Source organism: Emiliania huxleyi (genome assembly GCF_000372725.1).
Source record: "Emiliania huxleyi CCMP1516 chromosome Unknown EMIHUscaffold_123, whole genome shotgun sequence".
NCBI classification, from domain to species: domain Eukaryota; phylum Haptophyta; order Isochrysidales; family Noelaerhabdaceae; genus Emiliania; species Emiliania huxleyi.
The window spans coordinates 242,790-267,612 of record NW_005201360.1 but is presented as its reverse complement, the minus strand read 5'-3'; the positions used below and the strand labels follow the sequence as shown (position 1 = coordinate 267,612).

The 24,823-nt window shown below is 66.9% G+C and overlaps 10 protein-coding genes across 10 annotated transcripts; 5 read left to right on the top strand and 5 right to left on the bottom strand.

Moving 5' to 3' along the window:
* Positions 1–12: 12 nt before the first annotated feature.
* On the top strand, positions 13–1,054 carry EMIHUDRAFT_225244 (hypothetical protein; the record flags this gene model as incomplete). Its single annotated transcript, XM_005790036.1, has 2 exons — positions 13–572; positions 898–1,054. 2 exons carry the CDS (start codon positions 13–15, stop codon positions 1,052–1,054), a joined length of 717 nt encoding a protein of 238 aa, XP_005790093.1.
* Positions 1,055–1,391: 337 nt separating this feature from the next.
* On the bottom strand, positions 1,392–5,192 carry EMIHUDRAFT_454835 (glycyl-tRNA synthetase). The gene is made up of 9 exons (XM_005790035.1): positions 4,691–5,192; positions 3,904–4,492; positions 3,656–3,750; positions 3,133–3,177; positions 2,840–2,911; positions 2,507–2,719; positions 2,255–2,374; positions 2,027–2,185; positions 1,392–1,886 (listed from the first exon to the last, which is right to left on the bottom strand). The coding sequence occupies exons 1-9, from the start codon at positions 5,168–5,170 to the stop codon at positions 1,653–1,655; spliced, it is 2,007 nt and encodes a 668-aa protein (XP_005790092.1). The 5' UTR covers positions 5,171–5,192; the 3' UTR covers positions 1,392–1,652.
* Positions 5,193–5,340: 148 nt separating this feature from the next.
* On the bottom strand, positions 5,341–5,719 carry EMIHUDRAFT_225242 (hypothetical protein; the record flags this gene model as incomplete). Its single annotated transcript, XM_005790034.1, has 2 exons — positions 5,341–5,439; positions 5,516–5,719. 2 exons carry the CDS (start codon positions 5,717–5,719, stop codon positions 5,341–5,343), a joined length of 303 nt encoding a protein of 100 aa, XP_005790091.1.
* A 3,607-nt stretch (positions 5,720–9,326) lies between these two features.
* Positions 9,327–10,069, top strand: EMIHUDRAFT_440315 (hypothetical protein). The gene is made up of 3 exons (XM_005790033.1): positions 9,327–9,350; positions 9,420–9,577; positions 9,645–10,069. Exons 2-3 carry the CDS (start codon positions 9,431–9,433, stop codon positions 9,966–9,968), a joined length of 471 nt encoding a protein of 156 aa, XP_005790090.1. The 5' UTR covers positions 9,327–9,350; positions 9,420–9,430; the 3' UTR covers positions 9,969–10,069.
* Positions 10,070–10,774: 705 nt separating this feature from the next.
* On the bottom strand, positions 10,775–11,287 carry EMIHUDRAFT_45349 (hypothetical protein; the record flags this gene model as incomplete). The annotated part of the gene is made up of 1 exon (XM_005790032.1): positions 10,775–11,287. A coding segment is annotated over one exon (513 nt), but the record flags the coding sequence as incomplete, so codon positions are not given.
* Positions 11,288–12,213: 926 nt separating this feature from the next.
* On the top strand, positions 12,214–12,399 carry EMIHUDRAFT_48569 (chaperone protein DnaJ; the record flags this gene model as incomplete). Its single annotated transcript, XM_005790031.1, has 1 exon — positions 12,214–12,399. A coding segment is annotated over one exon (186 nt), but the record flags the coding sequence as incomplete, so codon positions are not given.
* Positions 12,400–15,529: 3,130 nt separating this feature from the next.
* EMIHUDRAFT_225234 (hypothetical protein) lies at positions 15,530–17,278 on the top strand (the record flags this gene model as incomplete). The annotated part of the gene is made up of 7 exons (XM_005790030.1): positions 15,530–15,553; positions 15,650–15,797; positions 16,190–16,233; positions 16,414–16,455; positions 16,551–16,602; positions 16,730–16,792; positions 17,136–17,278. The coding sequence occupies 7 exons, from the start codon at positions 15,530–15,532 to the stop codon at positions 17,276–17,278; spliced, it is 516 nt and encodes a 171-aa protein (XP_005790087.1).
* Positions 17,279–18,009: 731 nt separating this feature from the next.
* EMIHUDRAFT_225233 (hypothetical protein) lies at positions 18,010–18,485 on the bottom strand (the record flags this gene model as incomplete). Its single annotated transcript, XM_005790029.1, has 2 exons — positions 18,010–18,327; positions 18,447–18,485. 2 exons carry the CDS (start codon positions 18,483–18,485, stop codon positions 18,010–18,012), a joined length of 357 nt encoding a protein of 118 aa, XP_005790086.1.
* Positions 18,486–18,807: 322 nt separating this feature from the next.
* On the bottom strand, positions 18,808–21,730 carry EMIHUDRAFT_225232 (hypothetical protein; the record flags this gene model as incomplete). Its single annotated transcript, XM_005790028.1, has 11 exons — positions 18,808–18,950; positions 19,117–19,138; positions 19,364–19,431; positions 19,504–19,581; positions 19,660–19,771; positions 19,853–19,894; positions 19,961–20,019; positions 20,109–20,184; positions 20,327–20,527; positions 20,710–20,969; positions 21,286–21,730. The coding sequence occupies 11 exons, from the start codon at positions 21,728–21,730 to the stop codon at positions 18,808–18,810; spliced, it is 1,506 nt and encodes a 501-aa protein (XP_005790085.1).
* Positions 21,731–24,506: 2,776 nt separating this feature from the next.
* On the top strand, positions 24,507–24,794 carry EMIHUDRAFT_49063 (hypothetical protein; the record flags this gene model as incomplete). Its single annotated transcript, XM_005790027.1, has 1 exon — positions 24,507–24,794. A coding segment is annotated over one exon (288 nt), but the record flags the coding sequence as incomplete, so codon positions are not given.
* Between the last annotated feature and the right edge of the window lie 29 nt (positions 24,795–24,823).

Below are 24,823 nucleotides of genomic sequence, written 5' to 3'. Positions count from 1 at the left end.
CTTCCTGCAGCGATGAGCGGCCGCACGGCCGAGCAAGAGCTTGGCGAAAGGATTCATATGGCGAACCTGCGGCTGGTCGCGCCGTTCCTCAGCCGGCCAGGGTTGTGGCGTCTCGAGCTGAGCGACGTCGGAGAGATTGTGAGCATCAGGAAGGCGCGCGGCCCGCTGCCGCGTTTCTGCTTCTCGATGCGCACAACGGCGGACGGCTGCGAGCCCACCTTTGGCTCGCTCGAGCGTATCGGCGGCCCTGTGCAGCCGACTTACGTGCCAAAGCTGATGGAGGAGATACGGCGGATCACGCGCGCGACCGAGCTCGCCGACCGGCATGTGGCTGCGGGCGCCGCAATCGGCGGCGAGCGCGCCGACCGGATGCGCGAGGAGGCGCAGCAACACATCAGGGACATGACGGAGAAGCTGGGCGGCGTCGGAGGGATCGTGCCGACGGGGAAGACGCGGCTGCAGGCAGAGGCGGAGAGGACGGCGGAGGCCGAGGCCGAGGCACGGGCGGCGTACCTCGAGTCGGAGCGGCGAGCGGCGCTCGAGGAGATGGGTGCCGGCGGCAGCGGTGAGCTGTTCCCATCCCATCACCATGCCACGCCACTCGCACACGCTCACCCTGTCATGGCCTCTCAGAGCGTTCCTGGAGCCTTGTCGCAGGCGAGCTTTCTCTCGAGACGCTCGCGGACGAGCTGCGGCTCGAGGAGAAGAAGGCGCGCAAGCGGCTTCGACAGAAGGAGCGCAAGCAGCGAGAGCGCATCGCGCGGGAGGAGCAGCAGCAGCAGCAGCAGGGCGGCGCCACTGGAACGGATGCGACAGCGCCGCCACCCGTCGGTGGCAGCAGCGGCGTCGGTGACGGCGGCGGCTCGAACCCCGCGTGAGCGAGTACGTCCGGGCGAGGCAGGCGACGGACCAGCAGGCGGCCTCGAATCTCGACCTCGAATCTCCTCGAGCGGCCCAGCGTGACTCGCATTCTGGAAGCATGGACCACAGCGCACTGCTGCAGCAGGCCTGCTGGTCGTCATCGGCGCTCACTACTTCGCCGCAGACGGCATGACCCGCTCGCAAGGCTCGTCCGACGTCATGTTTGGGGAGCGGCGCTGTTCGTGGAAGCCAGCCCACCCATCGCGCAGAGCTCAGGCGCACCGTCTCGGTCGAGAATCCGCTGCCCAGCACACCACCAGGCAGAGGGATCGTGAGCTCAACATCGGCATCGACGTGGCAGAGCGGCTGATGCCGTCGCTGCTGGAAGCGCATCGGGTCTTACTGTGCGGCAACCAGTTTATGCGCCTCCACACACACCTGCTCAGCAGCGGGCGGGGGGGGGGAAGCCGGAGGCCGCCGTGGAACGAGGGACGCGCACACACTTCGCCCCCCACCCCCACCCCCGATGCGGGAATAATAAGAAAGTTTAAACTTAGCAAGAGAGCAAGACGCACTGTGCGCACGTGAGGACGTGAGGACGTGACGTCTGACGTAAAGGTACCCTCGCGATCGCCTCTCCCCAGGCGGCCCCCGCCCGCCGCCCAGCCGCACAAGCCACAACCTCGCTCGCGCTGCCGCGCACAATGGGCGCGCCCTCAAAGTTCGGGGGCACGTCCCGCGACCCGCGCCTGACGCGCGCTCCTCTCTCCGCTCTCTGTGCCCCCACTCACTCACAGAGCGGCGAACCGTGCCGACAGCCACTTCATCGGGTCGGCCGGCTTCTCCTTGGCGAGCGCAGTCACGGCGGCGCTGAGCGCCTCCTCCACGCCCATCTGTTTCAGGTACGCGACCTTCGGGTCCGCGCCCGTGCCGGCAAAGTCCGCATCGAGCTCGTCCCACGTGAGCGTGCTGGCCGAGCAGAGCTGGGCGACCGTCTGCGCGATCGTCGAGAGCGGCAGCCGCACCTGGGGTGCCGGGCAGCGTCAGGCAACCCCCCCCCCCCGGCCGCGCGCTAAAGAGGGACAGGGGCGCACTCCCCTCGCATCTCCATCCACGCCCGGTGAGACGGGCGGGAGCGGCGTTGAGAAGAGTGCTACCCGCCAACCTGCCGCGTCGAGTCGCGCTCGCGCAGCGTGGCCGTGGCGCTCGCGGCGTCCGCTTTAAACTGCTTGAGGCAGTCCTCGTCGATCGTGATTGCAAACGGGATGCCGAGCTCGTCGGAGCGCGCGTACCGCTTGCCGATTGACGCGCCCGACTCGTCCACCTATTGCACATGAGCACAAGGTAGTCACCCGCTCACTCAGGAAGGAAGAGGCGCGCCGGCCCGTCCAGCCTTGTACTGCAGCCCCTGCTCGGACAGGGTGGCGCGCAGCGCGTCGCGCATACCGGCGTACTCGCACTCGCGGACAATCCGCATGTCGAGCGGCAGCACGACGCACTTGTACGGCGCAACCTAAGGGAGGGAGATAGGGGGAGGTAGGGGGAGATCGGGGGAGATTTGCACTTGTACGGCGCAAACTCGGGCGGAAGGCGAGCACGGTTAGGGTTAGGGTTGGGGCGGGGGCTAAGGTGTAGGGTTAGCAACCTCGGGCGGGAACGCGAGCACGCCCGGCTTGGCGTCTGTCGCGCTGTCCTTCTTGTCGCCCTTCTTGGGCGGCGGCTCCTCGGGCGCGTCGCCCTCCTTTGCGCGCACCGAGTAGGTGTGCTCGTAGATGGCGGTCAGGATGCGGTCGATGCCGAAGGAGGGCTCGATCACGTTGGGCGTGTACTTCTCGACGTGCATGATCGTGGTTGTCGCCTGGCGGGAGGGGGAAGGGAGCTGGGCTACTCCACACGCCCGAGGGGGGCGAGGGCCCGGGGCTGGTCTCGGCTGTCCTCTCGGCTGTCCTCTCGGCTGTCGGGCAATTCCGCTCGTCGCCTCGAAGACGAGCAGCTCGTTGGCGATCTCGAAAGTGTCGCTGCCGCCGCAGTCGCTCACCGTCAGCGACGCCTGCAGGCGAGGGAGGCCGCGCAGTGGGGAGACTCTCCACCGTCGCCGACCACGCGCCTCTCCCCCCCCGCCGTCGGCCGTGTGTGTTGAGGGGGGGGGGGGGGGGGCTCCGCTGCTGGGTCTGTGTGTGAGCGTGCGCGCGGCGCCTTGCCCTCCGCCTCCGCCGTCGCCTTGAGCGCCTTGAGCTCCTCGGCTGACATCTCATCCAGCTTGCCCGTCACCCGCTTGGCGTCTTTCTTGAAGGACTTGCCGAGTGCTGCCGCCGCCTGCGTCAGGAGTGCGCCAGGGGTAGGGGAGGAGGCGGAGTCGAGCAGTGTGTCTTCGGAGCACCGCGTCACCGCGAGGGCTACGAAGACAGCTGCACACGGACGGTGTGTCTTTCTTCTCGAGCGCTAGTCGGAGTGCAGGTACAGGCCTCTGCATCCCCGCATCTAGGCCTCGAGATACGGGGAGATCTGGGGAGATCTGGGGAGCATCTGGGGAGCATCTGGGGAGCATCTGGGGAGCATCTGGGGAGCATCTGGGGAGCATCTGGGGAGCATCTGGGGAGCATCTGGGGAGATCTGGGGAGCATCTGGGGAGCATCTGGGGAGGATCTGGGGAGCATCTGGGGAGCATCTGGGGAGCATCTGGGGAGCATCTGGGGAGCATCTGGGGAGCATCTGGGGAGCATCTGGGGAGGATCTGGGGAGAGGTCCCGCATCTAGCGGCCGCAGCCTTCTTGCTCAGCCCGTACCGCTCAACCTTGACCGGCACCTCGAAAGGTTCCTCGGCGATGAGCGGGGTGTTCGTCGCCTTGGCGTGCACGGTCAGGTCGTACGCCGACCGGTCGGCGATGCCTAGTCTCGCCGCACCTCGGCTCATCTCGGCTGACCACGGCGCGCGCACGCACGCGGACCAGTCGGGCACGAGTGCCGACGCACTCGACCCAGCCGACGGACATCTCGATCTCGGCTAATCTCGGCTAATCTCGGCTAATCTCGGGTCTCAACCACCGACGCACTCGACCCAGCCGAGGGACATCTCGATCTCGGCGTCCCAGCAGTCGCACGCGTAGTGCGCCATCTCGTCTGGGAGGTGCTGCCGGAAGCGTATGTGCTCCGCCTTGCACCCCGCGCGGACCAGGAACTGGTACGTGCGCCCGATGAAGAAGCCGAGCGTCTCGTTGGCGACGGTGCCGGCGGCGACGGCTTCGGCGAGGCTCATGCGCACCGCCGGCTGCGCTGCGAGCTGCTGGGGCGACGGGAGCAGCTCGAGCTGGAGGGAGCCGACGGCGGCGAACTTTGGGTGCGCCTTCTTTTGCGGGTGGACAAAGTACTCGATCTCGGCCTGCGTGAACTCGCGCTGCCGGATGAGGCCCGAGCGCGGCGCGATCTCGTTGCGGAACGCCTTGCCGACCTGCGCGATCCCGAACGGCATCGCGTAGTTGTTTTGCTCGAGGCAAAACTTGAAGTTGAGAAAGATGCCCTGCGCCGTCTCTGGGCGGAGGTAGCCCTGGATCATCCCCGACGGGCCGATGGGCGTCGCGAACATCAAGTTGAACTCCTCGGGCGGCGTCAGCTCGGCGCCGCTCTCGGGCGCCTGCAGAGGCGGCGGCGAGGGAGGGCGGCGGCGTGGGAGGCGGCGGCGAGGGCGGCGGCGGCGAGGGCGGCGGCGAGGGCGGTGGCAGTGAGGATGGGCGCGGCGACAGTGGAGGGCAGAGGGTGCGAAGACGTGGCGGTGTGACTGTGCGGGCAGAGGGTGCGGCGGTGGAGGAGAGCGGGCGGCGGTGCCTCGCGCCTTGATGCCGTACTGGGCAAAGACTTGAGAGAGCTGCTCGGCGGAGTAGGCGTCGGCCTGGGCGTGCACCTTTTGATACTCCACCTTCTGCTCCGGCGTGCACGCCTTGTCTGCCATCTTCGCCTCCATCACCTCCTCGAGCAGCTTGTCAGCACGCCAGAAGCGGTTGGCGTCGGACGAGTCCTTGACGATAAAGTCATTGAAGCGCTCGACGTGGCCCGAGGCGAAGAGGACGTCGTGCGGCATGATGTTGGTGTCGTCCACCTCCATCAGGTTCTCCTCGATCACAAAGTGCTTCCGCCACAGCGCGAGCAGGTTCTGCTTGACCGCCGCACCGGGCGGGCCGTACGTGTAGAAGCCGGCGACGCCGCCGTAGATCTCGAAGGCCTGCCGGTAAAAGAAGCGGCGCTTGATGAGGCCGTCCAGGTCGGGACGCGCTTTGGCGAAGGCGGCGGAGCCCGAGCTGGCAGTGATGGGCATGGCAGCGCGACAGGGCCAGAGCCACGTAAAAAGAATTCGTGGCCTGGACGACACAGGAGCCCCATCCTCCGTTTCTTTCATAATTGATCAGTCAGGCGACAGAACGACAACGACACAAACGGAGAGTGCACTCTCACACCACTCAGCTACTCACAGCGATTTCAATCACGTCAGTCTGCATGGAGCGTAGGGTCTGCAAAGTCGCCCTCGAACTCCTCGCGGTCGCGCTGGCGCGCCGCACCGTCCGGGCCGTACGAGCCGAGCCTGATCTGGGCCCGCTCCAGCCAGCCGTAGAGGAGGGGGCAGCAGCGCTTGCAGGCCAGAGCCCCATCCACCGCCTCGTACCAGCGCATGCTTTGCGGGCGGGAGGCGGAGAACGGCGTCGGTGGAGGGGAAGGCGTTGTTGCCGACGGTGGTAGTGGTTGGCACGGTGACGCGGGCGAGGGCAGAGCAGCCGCGGAAGGCGCCGTCGCCGATGGAGGTGAGGCCGGCGGGCGGTGGACTGTCGGCTGCGAGGACGGTCGCATTTGCGCGAGGCGAGGCGAGCATTCAGACGCGTTGCATGCGCCATGACTCGCGCCAGCGCGTGCGGGAGCTCCTGGCTGAGCGTTGAGTCCAGGCGAGTTGCGCTGGCCACTATCACTACGCCGAGCCGAGCTGACGCGCCGAGCGGGCGCCGGCCAGTCGCAGCCGTGACGCGTGAGGCATGCCACTGCAGCAGAGGCACCTGCCACCCATTGGGCGGGCAACGAGAAGGCCAGGGCAGCACTGGAAACAAAGCGCAAGGCGCCTCATTTGGGAGAGCGACCGTGCCTCGTTCGCCGCTTCGTTTATGTCGAGAGCGGTTTGCTGTAGAGGTTTCACGCTGTAAGAGGGCCTCTACAGCGCTCCTACATCAGATCTATGGCGGTCCGCCACGCGCCGGATGTAGAGCTCTACAGCGCCGTCTACAGCGCTCTACAGCTCTACAGCTCTCGACAGCGCTCTAGAGAGGCTCTCTACACGGTACACACCGTCTACATCCCGCTCTACGCCGACCCTATACCGACCCTCCCTCAGACTTTTGGCCTGCTAGTAAGTTTAGGGTGGCTACTCACCAGCCCCTCCCACGCCCTACTACTGGACCAGGTCCTTACATCACATCCGCCGTCACACTCTTTTATACCATCGATGCCCCAGGAGCACAGAGTGTGCCGCGTCGTCTGAGAGAGCGGAGACGATCGTTTGCGCGTTTTAGGTGAGAGCGATGCCGCCGTGCCGCCGCCACACAAAGGATCAAGGTCGCGAGAAAAACTAATTAAATTCCAGTGTGAAAACGCGTGTATGGTGGCGGCCTGTGTGCCTTTTCCCCCAGGTGTCTGTTTCTTCAAAAAAAATCAACGCTGCGACCCGCACACGCTTGGCGTCGAAGCAATTTACCGGAAGCCCGGCGCGAACCCCTTGCACCTCTTCACCCCGGTGCGGTACGAGTGCTGCGGCATGAGCGTGCGGCAGCCGCTGCCCATCCCTTGCTCGGGGTCGCGGCACAAGCAGACGTGCGGCGTGAGCGCGGAGCTGACCACCACCGACGGCGAGGCAGCGGCGCCATGCGCGCCGCCCAAAGCCTCCTGGCCCGAGTCGCGCGCCTGAGCTCGCACCACCGGATGCAGGAGCGGCCACAGAGCGCGCCGGGTCAGCGGGTTGACCATCTGCGCGTGGAGGCCCAGCTGGGAGGCTGCGAGCGAGCAGTTCCCGACCGCGGCGCTCTGCCACATGAGGTCCGCCTCGGCTCGCGACAGCCTACGCGGGCGGGGTGCCACGGTGAGGAGGGCGCCGCCAGGGCGTGGGAGAGACGACAGGCAGCCGCCTCTTGCCACACAGCCGCCCAACCGTGCTGTGAGGCAGCACGCCGATCCGGAGCGTGCCGAGCTTCGCGCTGGCGCTTGCCGTGCCGGCTACAGCAGCGGCGTCGCCGACACTGCCCGCCCCGCTGTGAATGCTCCAGGGCGTGCTCCTCCACTGCTTCACTACCTGCGGTTGGCACGAGGGACGCGGGGTCTCGAATGCGAAGGAGTCCGCGCTGGGCCTTTCCCCTTGCCCGCCCGCGCGACGGCATGGGCGCGCAGAGGAGGGTGCGCAGAGGGTGCGCTGTCCGGGGCTCACCTCGTTGAGCACCATCTGCGGGAAGACCTGGTGCAGCACAGGCTCCTCGCGAGCCCGGCCCGACGCGACCTGCCACACGGAGGGGAGGAAGGGAGAGGCGGCGGTGAGGTCAGTGGTGAGCGAGGCGGCAAGCGAGTGGAGCAGTGGAGAGGTGGAGAGAGAGAGAAGAGAGAGAGAGAGAGCGGCAGCGGGGGAGAGCGCGGCAGAGCCGGGGAAAGCGGAAGAGGTGGGGAAAGCGAGAGGGAGCGGTGAGGAGAGGAGAGGTGGGCAGAGGGGCGGCAGGGGAGCGTCTGTCACCGTCCTGTTCGGTGGCTGCAAGAGGCGGTGGCGCAGCCGGCGAGCAACCTCTGCAAAGAGGCGCTGCGCCTCGGGCCGCGCGAGCATGAAGCCCGAGTTGAGCGGCAGGTGCGACGTCGTCGACTCGCCGATCACCGCCCGGTCCCGGTCGTTCGCCTTGCCCATTGGCGGCGCCACGTCAGTGGCAAAGGCCGCGTCCAGGGGTAGCGAGGCGGCGCTAGGGTACGGGTCGCCGGTCCAGATGATGTCGGTGTCGACCGAGAGCATGTCGTAGCCGAGGTGCAGCGCCCTGCTGAGCAGCCGCCTACGATCAGAATTGTCCACTTCGCACACGCCGCGCTGGACGAAGGCGCCGGCGGAAGTGGCGGGCGCCATCGCTGCAGGAAGAGCACGTAGTAATGGCTGCGCGAGACCTTGTACCGGCCCCACGCGGCGTCTGGCGTGACGGGCGACAGAAAGCCGCACACCGGCGCCGCAGCCAGGCCGCAGAGCCGCGAGGCGTGCTCCTGCTCGGTGAGCACCAACTGCCCGCTGTGCCCAAAGCGCCTCATGGAGCTCATGGCGGCGCGGAGGAAGGAGATGGTGTCACCGCCCATGCTGACCTGCGTTGTGGACTGCTTGTCCGGGAACACGGCTGTGAAGAGGACGATCACGTCCCTTCTCCTTCCACCACTCGCAATCTGCAGCGCAGCCGGAAGTGAGGACGAGAGGTTCAGAGGCAGCACATGGGCGGGCCGCCGCCGACCGCCCGTCGTCCGGTCGGCGACCAGCTGCATGCCGCCCGCGACGGCAAGGTGCAGCGCGAGAAGAGCAAGGCGCACGGGCTGGTCGACTGCCATCCTTGCGGCAGGGGAAAGCGGTGGGTGGCTGCAAAAGCGACCCACGCGCGCGGTGAGCCGCGGCGGGCACCTTTCACCGTCCTCGTCCTTTGCTCTCTTCGTTTTCCAATAATTTTTATTTTCATCGAACGCGGGCCAGTCAGATTCTGAATCTTCGCCGGTCTCACAGCACACTGCACGAACGATAAGGGCGCAGACTGGCGCGGACTGGCACACACACCGGCTCACCACCGGATCCGCCTAATATCGACAAACAACTTGCGAAAGTGGCATATCTGATATGGCGGCCGACGCCAAAAATCTGGTGCTCCATCGCCGCCGAAGGCCGATCTGGCATCCTGTGGGCGTGCTGCAGATCATTGCGGCACTCTGGTTCTCCAGCTACTTTTGCTTCTGGCTCGTGGCGCTGTTGGCTGTTTGGAGCCTCGTGCAGCTCGGGGCGCTCTCAGCTTCTTCGGCGGCTGTGCTCGTGCTCGCATACCTCGGTCAAATTGTCGTTTATCGGCCACAAAACTCCACGGGATGGCCATTTGCGTGGTTCCTCTACAGCGGCGTTGTCGACCTCGTGCTCGGCTACTACAACGCAACGTGCATACGAGAGGGGCCGCCGCTCGACCCAAAGGGGCGGTACCTGTTCGCCATGTCTCCGCACGGCATCTTCGGCGTCTGCCGCGCCTTCTCGGGCGGCTCTCTTTGGAGGCAGATGTACGGAGATATTCGGCCGCGTTGGGGGTCGTTCGGCGGCGCCTTCTTTATTCCCGGCGTGCGCGAGTTCAGCCTCTGCTCCGGTCTTGCCTCGCGTGGCACGGGCAGGCCCGCCGCGTTGTTTCTCACGGCCGCCTCCGCCGCTTTAGGATGCCTCGACGCGTCGCGCCCCGTCCTCGAGCGGGCGATCGCGCGTGGCGAGCACTTAGCGAGTAGCCGCGGCAGCAGTGAGCCGCTCCCCGAGCCGTCTTCGAGCCCTCCCGCAGGCGAGAGCGTCATGCTCATCCCCGGCGGTACGCGAGAGCTCATGCTCACCGACGGCCACTCCACCACCACGAAGCTGGTGCTGCTCGGGCGCAAGGGTTTCGTCAAGCTCGCCATCCGTCACGGCTTGCAGCTAGTGCCGGGCTTCTGCTTTGGCGAGATGCTGGGCGCATCGCCCTGAAGGGAACGCTCCCGCGCAGCCTTCCTGGAGCGTGCCGGTAGGCGAGAAGTGGGTGCACGACATCGTCCTGCTGCCGGCGTCGCTGCGCGCCTTTCTGCACCGGCGCTTCAAGTTGGCGGGGTGCGCCCTCGCTGGCCGATGGTGGAGCTTCGTTGGCAAGGTCGCACAGGCGGATGGCACGCCCATATCTCTCGGCTACGTGTGGGGTGCGCCGATGTCGATCCGGCACGACCCAGATTGCGACGACCAGTACGTGCAGCAGGTGCACGAGCAGTACATGGCGGCGGTGCTCGACCTCTTCGAGCGGCACAAGCAGCGATTCGGCTACTCGGCAGAGGAGCAACTCGACTTTGTCGCGGCCGAGGACTAGCGCTTATATTCAGAGTTCTCTGCGGAGCGATGTGGTGCGGGTGTGGTGTCGTCGGCTCGTCGGGTCGCAGGGGAGAGCCGAGCGCGTTTTCGGTGTTGTGTGCGGCCCGACCCCTTGGCTTGCGCGGATCCGCGGAAGTCAGCGGTGCAACACGTGCTGAGCTTTGTTGTTTGTAGATATTGTACTCCTCGGTCTGTGTATGGCTTCATCGTTCATGCATCATGGTTGCTTGGTTGGGCCAACCAGTTGTGTGAGGATATATGCAGTGTGCAATCTTTACCGGTATGAGACTGGTATTTGGCGATATTTTGATTAGTTTTGGAGTGGTATGGTATAGTGGTATGCGAAAGTGGTATGCGGGCTTATGCGGGGTTTTCAGTAGTTGTAGCGGCTGTCGGTGTGGTCCCGGGGGCGAAACCATGCAAAAGTGCGGGTATTACCCGGGTATACCCGGGTTTTTGCAGGTATACCCGCAAAATACCCGGTATTTTGCCGATTTTGCCGATTTTGCCACCAAGAAGGCACTCCGACTCGCTTTGATTTCCGTGAGGCAACTGGTATCCCGTACCACTTTTTGATTAGTGCAGGCCTTGGGTTTGATTAGCCAAAAACTCCCATACCGGTAAAGATTGCACACTGGATATATGTAGAGTGTTGATGGGCGATTGCCGATTGGGCAAGTGATTGGGCGACCTGCGAGCTCGCGTCCTGACACTCTTTCCAAACGCAAAAAAACTCTCTCGAACTCGCGAGCGCGGCGGTGCGTGCCGCTGGGCCTGCCGACTGCTGTTGCAGCCGCCCTCTCACCAGACAAAAGGGATCATGCGTCGGCGCTGCTGCGGGTACGCATCGCCAAATTTTCGGAGGTACCAGCCGTGAGTGGCCACGCAGCGGCCGCCAATCCCGACGAGGCAGAAGAGCGAGAACACCGCCGCGCCGGGCGTCTGCGTCGCGATGGCAAAGCCGAGCCACTCCACCACCTCGCCCCACAAGTTTGCGCCGGATATGTACTCAAACATGCCGCCTTGCGGAATCTTGTAGCCTGTCTCGCCCGGTCGGCGCAGGTTGCGCAAGATGTAGTCCGAGTGGACGTTGGTGGCCATGCCAAATGCGAACAGAGCCGAGCCGGCGAGGGCGCAAGGGCTCAACGCATCCTGCATACCCGAGTAGTAGCCGCCGAACAGGAGCTCGAGTGACTGCAGCGTTCCGTTGACGCTTGTGAAGACGAGTGCCAGCGCCCAGTACAGGGTGGGGTACGGCCGCCCGCGCGTGAGCCACGGGTAAACAAACGCACGCTGCAAGTAGTGCAGGCAGAACAAGCCTATTGCAAGACGCAAGTGAGCGTCAAGGGCTCTGGCGGCGGATGAGTCGTGTGGAAATGTCTCTCGGCATCTGCGGGCGAGGCCGAGGAAGACGGCGCCCGCGTCGAGCGGGCCGGCCGAGGCTGTGATGGCGAGGAAGACGAGCGGGACGAGCAGGGAGGGCTGCTCCATCGTCCACCAGGCGAGCCCAATCGGCAGTGTTGGCTTGGCTGCGGCGTCCATAATGCGCTGATACCAGCTGCCCGCGCCGCCGCCGCCCTCCGCGCCAAACTTGCCGTAATTGGTTCCCTGGCCCGTCATGAGGCACTCGAAGAGCTGGCTGGCACCGAGCAGCGAGATGTAGCCCATGAGCGCGTGGGCCAGCCCCGGGTTCGGCGCGCACAGTCGGGGGATGCCCAACCAGAGGTAGGCAGCAAACGCGGCATTCATGACGATGAAGGCGGCGACAGTCGCACTGCTCCACGATCCGCCGCCTAGCCTCTGGTAGTCGGAGGACATGGCGGTGGGTGCTGTCGTACGGAGGGCGAGATTTTGTGTGTCGTGATTTGTGCCGCGTTTCTTCGGCAGCGGTCGGTGGGTCGTGTGTGCGTCCCGTCTGTTCGACGTTTTCTTTTCTTCTTTTTGATTGGTATATTGTAGCAAATCAAGACACAGAGCTCACACCGAAACACAGTTCTTTTTGATTGGTATCGCGCCAATTCTTTTTCGCTCTGTGGCCTGCACACACACACCACACACTGTGGCCTGCAGCCTGGCCTGTCTGCTCCATGGGCAAGCTGCGATATATGCTCCGCGGCGGCGCTGCCGCCTCCTCGCTGCTGCGGTGTCGACCAGCCCAGCTCCCGCGGGCGACAGCGGCGCGGCTTGCGCGCCACCGCAGCAGCGGCGCCGCGCCCTCTCCGGCAGGCGACGAGGACGATCGCGACGCGTACCAGGTGCTCGGCGTGACGCGGCGCGTGCGGGAGGGAGAGCTGCGCGCGGCGTACAAGGCGCTCGCCAAGGAGTGGCACCCGGACCGGCACCAGGGCTCCGGCCGCGAGGCGGCGGAGCGTCGCTTCCAGGAGGTGGCCGAGGCGTTCCAACTCCTCTCGGACCCAGAGGCGTGCAGGGCTGAGAGGGCGTGGGTGGCAGGGCTCTGCGTCGGTTCGGGCGGCCCGCATGCGCCGGCACGCGTGGATTCTCTCTCTCCGAGCAGCAGCTTGCACTCACGGGGCAGCCGCCTCTTGCACTCACGGGGTAGTTGCAGTCTTTTACGACCCGCTCGCTCCGCCCTCCCTAGGCGCGCAAGCTGTACGACGCGGAGCTCGAGGCGGCAGCTGACGCGGCCGAGCGGCGCAAGGCGGCGCAGAGGTTCCGCGCCACTTCCTGGAACACGCCGGTGGTGAACGTGCAGGAACGGCTGCGCAGCGGCAAGCGCGAGGAGCCGTCCTCGGGGCGCGGGCTGGTGGCCGGCGCGCTCGCTGTGCTCGTGCGGGGCAACCTGCGCGCACCGCACCCCCTCACCTTCATCTTCGGACCGGACCCTAGGCGCTTGCGTGCTCGTGACGGTCAACTTTGTGCTGGCCTTTCAGCTGCTCGCCGGCTGAGGCGTGAGGGCCAGGGCGTGAGTGGGTGTTTGGAGTTGTTGTTGGGAGGTGTTGAGGACCGCGAGCATCGAGATTAGTCGTGTGCCGGGCTGCAAGAGGGAGGCAGAGGTGCGTTTTGTTTCGTGTTGACCGTTTTGTTTTCTCGCTGTACCCTGTACAAGGAAACGGAGAAAACAAAGCTAGCTGGGCGCCATTTGCGAGAATTGAGTACGAGGATTCCAAGAGACCTCGAGAGCCTGTGCGCTCTCCTCGCTCACCCCACGTGCCAGCTCCACAGTACAAGGTTGCAGCAGCTGCAACGGACTCGTGGCTGCCCGGCTCTCATCATGCTCGACCAGAGCCTCCTCTCTCGCAAGACGCGCGGCTCGCTCGGCGCGGTGGTCAACGAGTCGGCGGCCGACATGTCGTGCGATTTTGGACGCAAGATGCTGGCCAAGTTTGGGTGGGCGGAGGGCAAGGGGCTCGGCAAGAACGAGGACGGCATGAAGTCGCACATCAGTGTGAAGCAGCGCGCGGACCTGCTCGGGCTGGGCGCGAAGACCGAGGCGGCGTCCACCAGCTGGGCGCCTCCGGCCGACCTCCCGCGCCCGCCGGTCGACAAGGTCAAGCCTCCCAAGAGCAAGAAGAAGAAGCGCGAGCGCGAGGCGGCCGGCGACGCGGCCGTCAACCTGTTTGGCGTCAAGCCGGCCGGCAGCGGCATCATCCCCGGCCTCGACGACGCCGCCCTCTTTGAGCTCTGCGGCGGTGCCCGACTCGGCCGCCGCGCGCATCCGGGGCTGCAGGTGGGCAAGGAGAAGCGAGTGAGCGACGCGGACGCGGAGTTCATGGCGAAGTACGGCGGCGGAGGCAGTGGCGCGAGCGGCGGCAGTGCTGCGAAAGAGGCGGCCGCCGCCGGGCCGGAGGTTGGCGGGACGGACGGCTGCAAGGCGAAGCGGAGCAGAGAGGAGAAGCGGCTGAGGAAGGAGAAGAAGGAGCGGAAGGAGAAGCGGAGAGAGAAGGGGGAGGGGGCCAGCGCCGGAGAGGCGCGGCCAGAGGGCGTCAAGAAGAAGAAGAGGAAGAAGGATGCGAACAAGACGGAGTCAGTATGACCTTATCCGTTATCGCTTATGTGCTGTGACGAGCACGAGCCACGACGCTGCGTGTATTTTCTTTTGTCGCTTCGCTCTGTTTTTTCTCCGATTCAATACGGCTGTTCAGATAAGATAATACTCACAAACGCTGGTCCAGCGCCTCCGCAGCTCGCCCCGTGGGGGAAGGGTCGGCCAGCAGTCCGTGCCAGGAGCAGGAGCCCGCCCAGGACCGGCGCACACAGACACACGGCCCGAACCCCCCGCCGGCACCGTGGCCACCGCTCTCGCTCCCAAATCGTCCGTCACACTGTCGCACGAAAGTGTCGCACAGACGCTCGCGGACTACAGGGCGCCTTGCGCGTCGGGTCTGGCGCCTCTTGCCCGGGCCCCGCGCCGCCCTCGAACCCGAGTCGCCGAGCGAGGCAGGCAAATGAAAGCAGAAAGGCAAGGTCCGCCTAGGTGGCTGCGCGGGCCGCTCGCGCCATCACACGCGGCATCATCTCCCGGATGTCGACGTCGGTGACGGTGGCGCCCTCGCCGCGCGTGGCGCGGAGGGCGGCGAGCTCCTCCTCGAACGCTGGCCGGAGCGACTGCACCTTCTCGCTCGCCACCGCCTGCTGGGCCGCCTACGGAGGACATTCCGAGGAGGCTCAGGCCGGGTGCGCGCATCGTCCGCCGCCCGCCGGATGCGGGGCCGCCGTCAGCGTGCGGAACTTTGGCCCGCTGGTGAGCGCGGCGGTGAAGGCGTCGAAGAAGGCGGAGGTGCCCTCGATGTGTCCGCCCGGCTCGTCGCGCAGCAGCGAGTCCGCCACCGCCGCGCCCACCGCGACCGGCTCGACGAGCGCCGCAGGGACGCCCTCCACAAGCGAGCCGTCGCAGGACAGGTCGAAGGTGCCGTCCTCGTTGCGCGCGTGCACCGACGCCGAGAAGGAGCGCCCGCTCGCGTCGAGCCGCGCCTTGACGAGCGCGCCCACGCGGAGCGAGCCGTCCGCCACGTCCTCCTCCTCCCCCTCGCGCGGACGCTTGGCGCCGACCGCCTCGCCCGCCGCAACGTCCCCCTCCTCCTCCTCCTCCTCCCCCTCCTCCTCTCCCGGCATGCGCCACGAGAGCGTCTCCTGCAGCGCCGTATCCATGAGCAGCGTTGAGTCGACGAAGCGGACGGCTCGTGTCTCCTCCTCGAAGCCATGCGCCGCCGCGTACTTCAACTGCAGGCTGCCAGGCTCGACGCCCGCCTCGAGGAGCCCCGACCACCAGACGCTCCCCGACGATCCGTCGGTCAGCTCCACCTCCCAGCTCACCTCAACCTCCGCGCCAACCGCGAGGCCAAGGTCCGACAGAGACGGAGGCGGAGCGTCGGGCGCGGGCAGCGTGGACTCGTCTGCGGTCGGAGCGGCATGCGCGGGCTGCTCCTCGCCCGCTGTTGCCATGCCACTGGTGGAGTTGCCTGGCGCCGATGTCTCGTTCCCGCGCACCAGCGCGCACCGGTCATTTCGCTTTTGTTTTTGCGACTGCGACGGCGCGAACAACTCGAGGGTGTCATCGACTCGCCTTTCGCCTCACGGGCCTCAGAACCTCTGTCATCGATGTCGACTACCGTGCGCGACCTGGTCGAGGAGGACGAGGTGGAGGAGGACAAGGATCAGGGCGAGGAGGACGACGAGGAGGAGGAGGAGGACGCCGATTACGCCCCCTCCGCCGGCGAGGGCGACTCAGACTCGGACGGCGACCTAGAGTATGACGAGACGGCGGTGGAAGTGGGGCCGGTGGCGGACAGCGAGGGCAAGGGGCGGGGCGCGAAGCGGCAGGCGCCCAAGCCCAAGAAGCCGGCGAAGAAGAAGAAGAAGGCGGGCGGTGCTCCGAAGCGCGGCGGCGGCATCGCGCTGTCTGATGACGAGGCGGCCGAGGCGGCCGCAGCGGGAGAGCCGGACGAGGCGGCGGACGAGGCGGCGGGCGAGGCGGGCGGTCCGAGCGAGGCGGAGGCGGAGGCGGCGAGCAGCAACACAAAGGTGGACGACCTGTGGGCCGAGATGAACGGCGGGGCGCCGGCAGCAAAGCCGGCACGGGCAGTGCCCGGCGCGGCGGCGGGAAAAGCGGGCGGCGGGAGCGGGAGCGGCGGAGGAGGCGGCGCGGTGGGCAAGGGCGGCGGGCTCGACATCAAGGCGCTCCTCGCGAAGACGGCGGGCGCGGCGTCGCGCCCCTCGGACGGCGGCGGGGCGGGGAGCGGGATGGTGACCATCACCCAGGCGCGCCACGCCTGCTCTCCCTCCGCCGCTTCCCCTCCACCCCTGTGCGACTGGGCGAAGGCCGTGTCGGCACGCCGCGCGTCCCCGCCCCCTCTCCACCCCTCAACGTTCCCTTCTCGGCGCGTGCGGCCGTGTCCACCATCCCCTCCTCGGCGGCTGGCCACTGCGCCGCTCCGCCGCTGCCCTCGACTCGCCCCTCCCTGCCTTCATGACACGTCCCGCAGGCGGTCGACTTTTGCGGCGAGGAGCTCGTGGTCACCAAGCAGGTCAAGGCGGGGAGCAAGGAAACCGCCACCGCCCCCACCCGCAGCGCAGAGGGAGTCGGAACCCTCCCTGAACCTTCCCGGAGCGCCACCTCCAGGAGCACCTCGCTTACCAGCAGCGCGAGGCGGGCGGCATCGGGCGCGGCAAGGGTGCCGCCGCCGCAGCCGCACCCTCCGCCAAGCCGTCGCTACAGCAGGCGGCCATCGCCTCCTCGGCGCTGCACGAGGCGGATCTGTCCGCGAGCCTTCCGCGAGCCTTCCGCGACCCTTCCCGCAGGCGGTCGACGCGTCGTCGGCGCTGCAGAGGCAGATGGCGGAGCAGGGCGGGGCAGCCTCGTCGGTGGCGGGCGGCCTCGAGTTCAGAGCTTGCCCACAGGAGCCGTCCCCCAGCCTGCTCGGGGCCCTCCTGCAGGTGGCGGAAGGCCTCGAGTTCAAGCCGGCCCTGCCCGCGCCGAAGCTGCCTGCTGCCAAGCCGACGGGGCTGCAGGGGCTGCTCGCCTCGCTCGACGGCGAGATGCAGCCGAGATGCAGCCGAGATGCAGCCGAGGGGCGGCCGAGGGGCGGCCGAGGTGCAGGGATTGGTGCAGTCGGGCGTCGAGGCTTTGCCGTTTCCCCCTCAGCTCCCTCGGCCCGCCCGCCGACCCGCGCACACCCTCCGCCGGCGCCTCCCTCCCGCGCCACAGGCAAGAAGAAGATGTCGACGATGGAGAAGTCGCGGCACGACTGGGGCAACTTCAAGAGCAAGCAGGACGAGGCGACGCGCGACGAGATGGACCGGTTCGCGAAGGACGGCTACCTCGCCAAGCAGGCGCGAGGCACTTCCTAGACACCACCCTAGCCACTTCAAAAGACACTACTAGACACTCTCACGGGCAATTGTGGCGAGGCAGTCAGTGGCGAGGCGGTGACGCCGCCAGTCCCCCTCTCCATCGCGCAACACACCTCGGCCAGTCTCGGCCCACCTCCGACCTCTTCTGCTGAGACGTGCACGTTCCGCGACGCGTCCCTCACGCGTCCGATGGCCCCCTCTCGCTCCGCAGGCCTTCCTCGCGCGCACCGACGAGCGGCAGGCGGAGGTGGCGCGCTCGAACCGGCGGCGTGGCATGGGCCTCAAGGACTAGCCGCAGCTTGTGTGGGGTGATTTGACGGAGGTGTGCGCGGCGGCTGTGCGACGGGCGGGGCCCACCATGCTGGCTCGGGACAGCGCCCTCGTCGCTCCCTCTGGGTGCGGAGACTGTTGGGCGCCCGCACGAATCGAGCGGGTGCGGCGCGTGGCACGAGTTGGGGCTAGCCTTGCACCGCCACTGGGCCCCCCGGGGGTAGTAGTATCGCCCGGCATACGCATCAGGATCCCGTGTGGGGGAGAGTCAAAAGGCTAAAGGGTGACAAGGGAGCTTTTTACGCGCACATCCCTGTGAGCTGTGTGAATACTGTACCTGACACTATTTGAAGCATAGTACAGGAAAATCTGCAAAAGACGACGAGATCTCGAGAAGAGTGAAGAACGCGCAAGAGAGAGTGTGTTGGAGCGGTCGCTCTACCGCGGAGCTCTAACGTCTAAGTTCCCGACCCCAGGAGCAGCACAATGCAGCTCGCGTTGTCGGTGCCTCCCTCGCGCGCGGCGCAGCGCACGAGCCCGTCCGCAATGTCCCCCGCGCTCTTGCCTGCGGCGCGCGCCGCTGCGACGCGCCACGCGACGCCGCGAGAGCGCGCGGCCGACCCCTCCGCCAGCTGGTCGAGGACGCCCCAGACGCCGTCCGACGCGAGGACCAGAAAGGTGTGGCTCTCGTCGAGGCGGAGTGTGGTCACGTCCGCGGCGTCGCTGATGCCGCCGCCGCGCCACTCACTCCCACCGAGAGCTCGAGCGACCGCCACCTGCGCGATGCGGCCGCCGCAAGTGCGCCGCCATCCGCAAGTGGGAGTGGGGCCGCAGCTGCGCTACCCGCTTTGGGAGCTGCAACCCTGGGAGCTCCGGGCGGGGGTGGGATCATCACCTGCCACTTGCCGGCTGGCGTGTTGACGGCGACGCGCATCTCCCCGCCGCTCCCGCAGCGCACGCGCCCGCCCGCCGCGTCGACTCTCTGCACCTATTTCCGCCGAGCAGCAGCCGAGATCTCGCCGAGATCTCGACCTCGCCCGCCGAGTCGACTTTTCTGTGCCTCCGCCGGATCCGATGCCGCGTGGTCGCGGGTCGCAAAAGCCACGAACGTCGACGGCTCGCCGTCCCCCCCTGCCTCCTCTCCCCCCTCTCCTCCTCCTTCTCCTCGAGCGCAGAGCACCGTCCGGCAATCGCCACAATTGACCACCTATCGGGACGCGCACTCGACACGTCCGGCGCTTGTCCACCAGGACACGTCAATCAGTCGACCAAAGGCCAGCCTCGCAGAGCCCGTCCTGCCGCACCAGCGCCATGCTCGCGCACGCACCGTCCTGCTCGCCGCCCTCGCCGTAGCTCTGCGCCACCGCCCGCCACGCTGCCGCGAGAGGCGACGGCTCGCCTGCACGAAGGTTCCGGGAAAGTTCCGACACGGGAAGGCGACCACCGCGAGGGGCGACGGCTCGCCCGCGCGGATCGCATCACGCACGGCGGCGGGCAGAGCGCTCGCGGCGTGCAGCGACGCCCTTGGCCCGCGGTGGCCGTCGAAGCACGCCGCGAGCACGTACGTCGACGCGCCGCCCTCGCCGCCTATTGGACGGGGTGTGCGGTGCGTGCGGCTGCAAGCCTGCAGCCTCGACGAGGCCGTGCGCTCGAGGACGTGTCCGGTGTCCGGTGGCCAGTGCGGCTCGAGTGCGGCTCGAGTGCGGCCTGAGTAAAGCGGCACCCCGCCCTCGTGCAGGGACACACGGGTGCGTGCGCAGCATCTAGGCGCTCGCCGCTGTCGCGCGGCGCGGCCGAGAAGGAAGTCAGCACGTGCGTGTCCTCCTGCGTGGCTCTCTTGCCGAGCCAGTCGGCGGAACCGGCGTCGATCACGCCGACGCCTATACACCACTCGTCATGCCTCGCCACTCAGAAGTCCCCACGCGTTCAGAAGCCGTCGATCACGTCGGCACCCGCTCTCGGCGGCGCGACGACGCTCTCGCCCTCGCCGCTCCCCCCGCCGCCCGCCCCGTCCGGATCGAGTTCGGTGCCTGCGGTGGGACATGTCCAAGACATGTCGCGGACGTGTCGTGGTCGGTGCCGCGGGTCCGTGCCGCTGTCGGCTCCACTGATGTCGCACTGTTCCTGGCTGCACGAGCGCTCGAAGCCGAGCTCGAAGCCCGCGCGGCGCGGCGAGCGGCGGAGCATGCCCATCACCTCGTCCAGGCTCGCGTCGCGCACCTCGTCAAGGCTCAGAGACCACGTCAAGGCTCAGAGAGGGCTCCAGACGCCGAGAGCCCTACGCCATCTCGCGTCGCGCACCGTCTCGCCGTCGATGCTCACAAGCCGGTCGCCCGCGCGCACCTATTGGAGGGCTCCGAGGAGGGTCAGGGACCGTCCGACGCGCACGAGGCCGTCGCCCTCGCGCACCCTGCCGCTCGCCGCCGCCGCTCCCTCGTCGAGCAGCTCCTCCACCGCGAGCGACGCGCCTGAGGGAAGATCGTCCGAGATCAGGCGAGACGACCCGGGGAGATGCAGCCGCCCCCTCCATCTCCGAGCGACGCGCCGAGCGCCGCACGCTCCCCATCGCTCGACGCCTCGCCCAGCAGCAGGCCGAGCGGCGGCCGGAGGCGGACGCGCACGGCGAGGGGCCGCTCGACCGAGTCGTAGAAGGGCAGGACCTGGAGGGAGAGGGTGGCGGAGAGGGTGGGTGGCGGAGGGAGAGGGTGGCGGAGGGAGAGGGTGGCGGAGGGAGAGGGAGGGAGGGAGGCAGGCCAGGAGGAGGCCAAGCCGCACCTCGCACTCGTCCTCGCCGCCGCCACCGAGGAGGCGCGACAGCCATGCCGGTCGTGGGGCCAGGCCGGCCGCGTCGCTCCCGGCGCCGGCGCGCAAGAAGGGGTGCTCGAGGAGAGAGTCGATGGTGGGGCGGCGGGCGGGGTCCTCCCTCAGCATGGCGGCGAGGAGCGGCAGGCTGTCCGCCGGCAGCGCGTCGCTCAGCTCGTTGGCGAGCGTCGGGTCGACGGCGGTGCCTGTGGACGTGTCGCGGACTTGTCGCGGACTTGTCGCGGACGCGTCCAGAGGGTGGAGCAGTGCGGTGCCCGTGAGCTTGGCGCGGACCCATCGGTCGAGCTCGCCTGGGCGGAAGGTTCCGAGAAGGCTCAGGGGGGCGGCTGAGGGACGGGCTCGGGGGCTGCTGCGGCCGGGCTCGCGCCGCCGGCGAGGGAAGAGAGCTCGATCCGAAAGGCTTCGAGCTGCGAGTCCGACTTGAGGCAGCTCAGGCTCAGGCGGAGGTACGAGATTCCGAGGCAGTACACGTCAAACGCGAACGGAAAGTCGGGCGATGCGAACTGCTCCGGCGGGGCATAGAGAGGAGAGCAAGGCGACCGGTCCGGGTCGAGGCTGGTGCAGCGGCTGCGCGCGCGGTCGAGGAGCGTGCAGCCTGGAGGAAGGGTCTCCGAAGGTTCAGGGAGGGGTCTAGGCGGTGTGCGCGGGACGGTGAGCGTGCAGCCGTCGACGAAGGCCGCCGAGCCCATGTCGATGAGCTTGACAGAGGAAGGCGGGGCGGAGGAGGAGGTGGCGGAGGCGGCGGTGGAAGCGAGCAGGCAGTTCTCGAGCTTGATGTCGCGGTGGACGTAGCCGAGCCGGTGCAGCGCGGCGGCGCACCTGCCAGGACTCCGGAAAGGTGCAGGGAAGGTGCCAGAGGCCAGGCACGTGCGGAGGAGCGGCGCACTCGAGGAGCTGCCGCAGCGCCGCACGTGGCGACAGCCCATGGTCCGCCTCCAGCTTGGCACCGCTGCCGGAGTACCGGGCGAGCTCCGACGCCGCCTCGCCCTCGCCGCCCAGGCAGCAGCCCGCTAGCCGCTCCCACACGAGCCACTCGTCGCCTCCAGACGAAGCGCAGCCGAGGAAGCGTGGAAAGTGCTCTGTCTCGGGGCTGGACCTCTGAATGGCCTCGTTGACCTCGCGCTCAACGTTAAAGTACTCTCCGGCCAAGGCCGCGTCTGCCGCGAGCGCAGCGTAGGGTCTCTTTGCGACCGCAGGCACACCATCCCACTCGGCGAGATGGATACGGCCGTACTGCCCGGCCGCAACCTGGCTGCCGACTTTGAGCGCGGCGCGACTCGGCAGCCGCAGCGTCGGGCTCAGAGAATGGACTCTCGCGGCGAAGAGAAGGGCGAGAGGGAATGCCGATTGCTTCATTCAGATATGCGGCTCACTAGACTGTCGATGGAATGGTGGTGGCCAGGGCCCAGCCGTGTGTGTGTGTGTGTGTGTGTGTGTGTGTGTGTGTGTGTGTGTGTGTGTGTGTGTGTGTGTGTGTGTGTGTGTGTGTGTGTGTGTGTGTGTGTGTGTGTGTGTGTGTGTGTGTGTGTGTGTGTGTGTGTGTGTGTGTGTGTGTGTGTGTGTGTGTGTGTGTGTGTGTGTGTGTGTGTGTGTGTGTGTGTGTGTGTGTGTGTGTGTGTGTGTGTGATCCCGCCTGTGATGTTGGGTGTGAGGTCTGGAAGCTTTGATCCCAAGGGGGGGAGCCGATCCCACTCGTAACCAACTCTCAGGGGCAGTAGGTGGGCGAGCCTCGAGCGCGCTCATCTCGATCGTCAAGGCGTCGCTACGCGCGGTCTTCCGCGGGGGGAGCTTCGTCGACGGGTGCGGGACCGCGGCGCGGCTGGTGCTGCGGCGATGCCTCCGGCTGTTGCGGCGGGCGGCTTGCTGCTCGCGGCGATGGCGAAAAACTCGTCTCGTCGCACACCAAGAGCTTATGCTCTGGCGAGATGTGAGGCGCATGCGCCCAGGAGGGGAGGGCGCATGCGTAACGACGCTGCTGGAGATGCCTTTCGGGGCCCAGAGATAAACTTCTGCTGCCATGCGTGACCTAGTAGTGTCGCCAGCGCGCGAGAATAGCTCCGCCGTTCATGGAGGCAACCGATGCGAGTCGACTGGTGTGTGTGAGAGAGAGATTTTTGTTTGGTGTGTGTCGTCGTGGTTTCGTATCAAGAATACTCACTCACTCACACTCTAGCCCGCAGTCCGATCCCGACCATCCGTCGATTCAGAGATGTTAGTCAGGCACCGACAGACACACCGAACGTCGCCCACTGCACATGCCACAACGCCATTGCTTCCACCTCCTTCTAAAAGAAGAATCTCTGTGCAAGGTGTTTTTTCTTTTCCTCGCGATGTCCACCCCGCCGCGCCGCCGCTCGCGCGGCCTCGCCGCCGCCTCCACCGCCGCCCCCTCTCCAGACACGCCGCCGCCCGCCAGCCTCCTCGACCTCCCCACACAGAGCCGTCTCGCTGCTCTTCCACGCCTCGCTTGCGTGAGCAGCGACGGCGCAACGAGCATTGGTCTGACGAGCGTCGGCGAGTTGACCGGCGCGATGACCGACGCGGCGAGGGGCAGCAACACCCTATAACTGCGTCATGACCAGCCTGCCATGTGTCGCCGGTGCCGCATTCGTCGCTGTGCTTCTTCAGCAGGCGGTGGACTGTCGGCTGCGAGGACGGTCGCATTTGCGCGAGGCGAGGCGAGCATTCAGACGCGTTGCATGCGCCATGACTCGCGCCAGCGCGTGCGGGAGCTCCTGGCTGAGCGTTGAGTCCAGGCGAGTTGCGCTGGCCACTATCACTACGCCGAGCCGAGCTGACGCGCCGAGGCGCCGGCCAGTCGCAGCGGTGAGGCATGCCACAGCAGCAGAGGCATCTGCCACCCATTGGGCGGGCAGACAGAAGGCCAGGGCCGCACTGGCAAGTGCAACGCGCCTCATGTCGGAGAGCGACCGTGCCTCGTTCGCCGCTTATGATGTAGAGTTTGTTGTAGAGGCGGCGGTGAGGGCGGGGGCTAGCGTCGGAGGGCGGGCTCGACGGCGACAGCAAGAGCGGGGGCGGCAAGGGCGGCGGCGACAGCAGCGGCGAGGGCGAGGGTTGCGGCGGGGAGGGGGCGCGGCGGGGAGGCAGGCGAGGGCGGCGCCGGGCGGCGAAGGGGCGTCGAGGGCGGCACCGGCGTCCGCCTTCGGTGGGGATTGCAGCTGCAGCGGGCGGCGGGGGCAAGGTGGGGATGAGGGTGGGGGCGGCGAGGGTGGCCGGAATGGTAGCGGCGGCGTGGGGGCGGTGGCGAGGGGGGGCCGTGAGGGTGGTGGCGAGGGCCGTGGAGGTAACGGTACAGGGCAGCCACAGTGAGAGGGCGGCGGGGGCAATGACAGTGGCAAGCGAGTTGGCCGGGCGATGCCACAGAGGAGTTTAGCTTTGGAACGCAAAGAAGAGCGTGGAAGGCTCTGAGTAGACTTAGACGCTCGCGCCGCCCGCTCCGGAGGCCGCATTCAGCCCGGAGGGGACCGCGGGAGCGCCCAGAGGCGGCTCGGGGAGAGCCGGGTGTGTCTGCGCAGTGGCCTGCGCGCTGCCTTGGGCAGAAATCGCGCTCTCGCCCCCTCGGCTCCGCCCCCGAGCGAGTGAGGCTCCGAGGAGAGGCGAGAGGGGGAGAGCGCCGAGAGAGCGACTGAGGAACGGGAGAGGCCCTGAGAGGGTTGTTGCGCGCGCGCAACAAATCGTCAGAACCAAGGCTGAATCTCAGCGGATCGTGGCAACAAGGCCACTCTGCCGCGTACAATACCCCGTTCCTTATTCAAGTCGTCTGCAAGGGATTCGTCGGCCCGGGTCCGTGAATTGTGGTCGCTCGCGGCTCAGGCAGTGCTACCGTTGCTCGTGGCGTCCCCGGGCCGGTAGGTGGCTTTCCTTCCGGCATGGATTCTAACTTAGAGGCGTTCAGTTATAATCCGGCGCATGGCAGCTTCGCCGCATCGCCGTTTCCGGCGGCGGCTATACCGATGATGCGAATTGGTGGTTCCTCTCGTACTGAACCAAATTACCGTAGAAAAACAGACAGCAGTAGGGTAAAACTAACCTGTCTCACGACGGTCTAAACCCAGCTCACGTTCCCTGTTGGTGGGTGAACAATCCTGCATTTGGCCCCCGCTGCGAGGCAGTGATAGGAAGAGCCGACATCGAAGGATCAAAAAGCTACGTCGCTATGAACGCTTGGCAGCCACAAGCCAGTTATCCCTGTGGTAACTTTTCTGACACCTCTAGCTTGAAATTCCCAAAGACGAGAGGATCGATAGGCCACGCTTTCGCGGTTTGTATTCGTACTGAAAATCAAAATCAACCGAGCTTTTCCCCTTTCGGTCCACATGAGATTTCTGTTCTCATTGAGCTCAAAATCGGGCGCCTGCGTTATTTTTTAACAGACGTGCCGCCCCAGCCAAACTCCCCACCTGTTAGTGTCCCCGACGCGGATCGCGC

What these genes read in the sequence shown, in the direction of transcription:
- EMIHUDRAFT_454835 (XM_005790035.1), bottom strand. Translation starts at nt 5,170, where the DNA reads ATGCCCATCACTGCCAGCTCGGGCTCCGCCGCCTTCGCCAAAGCGCGT. An exon ending in ACGAGCTGCTCGTCTTCGAG is followed by an intron (nt 2,720 to 2,839) that starts GCGACGAGCGGA and finishes CCCTCCCGCCAG; the next exon opens with GCGACAACCACGATCATGCA. An exon ending in TGCTCGCGTTCCCGCCCGAG is followed by an intron (nt 2,375 to 2,506) that starts GTTGCTAACCCT and finishes TCCCTCCCTTAG; the next exon opens with GTTGCGCCGTACAAGTGCGT.
- EMIHUDRAFT_440315 (XM_005790033.1), top strand. Translation starts at nt 9,431, where the DNA reads ATGCTCATCCCCGGCGGTACGCGAGAGCTCATGCTCACCGACGGCCAC. An exon ending in CGGGCTTCTGCTTTGGCGAG is followed by an intron (nt 9,578 to 9,644) that starts ATGCTGGGCGCA and finishes CCGGTAGGCGAG; the next exon opens with AAGTGGGTGCACGACATCGT.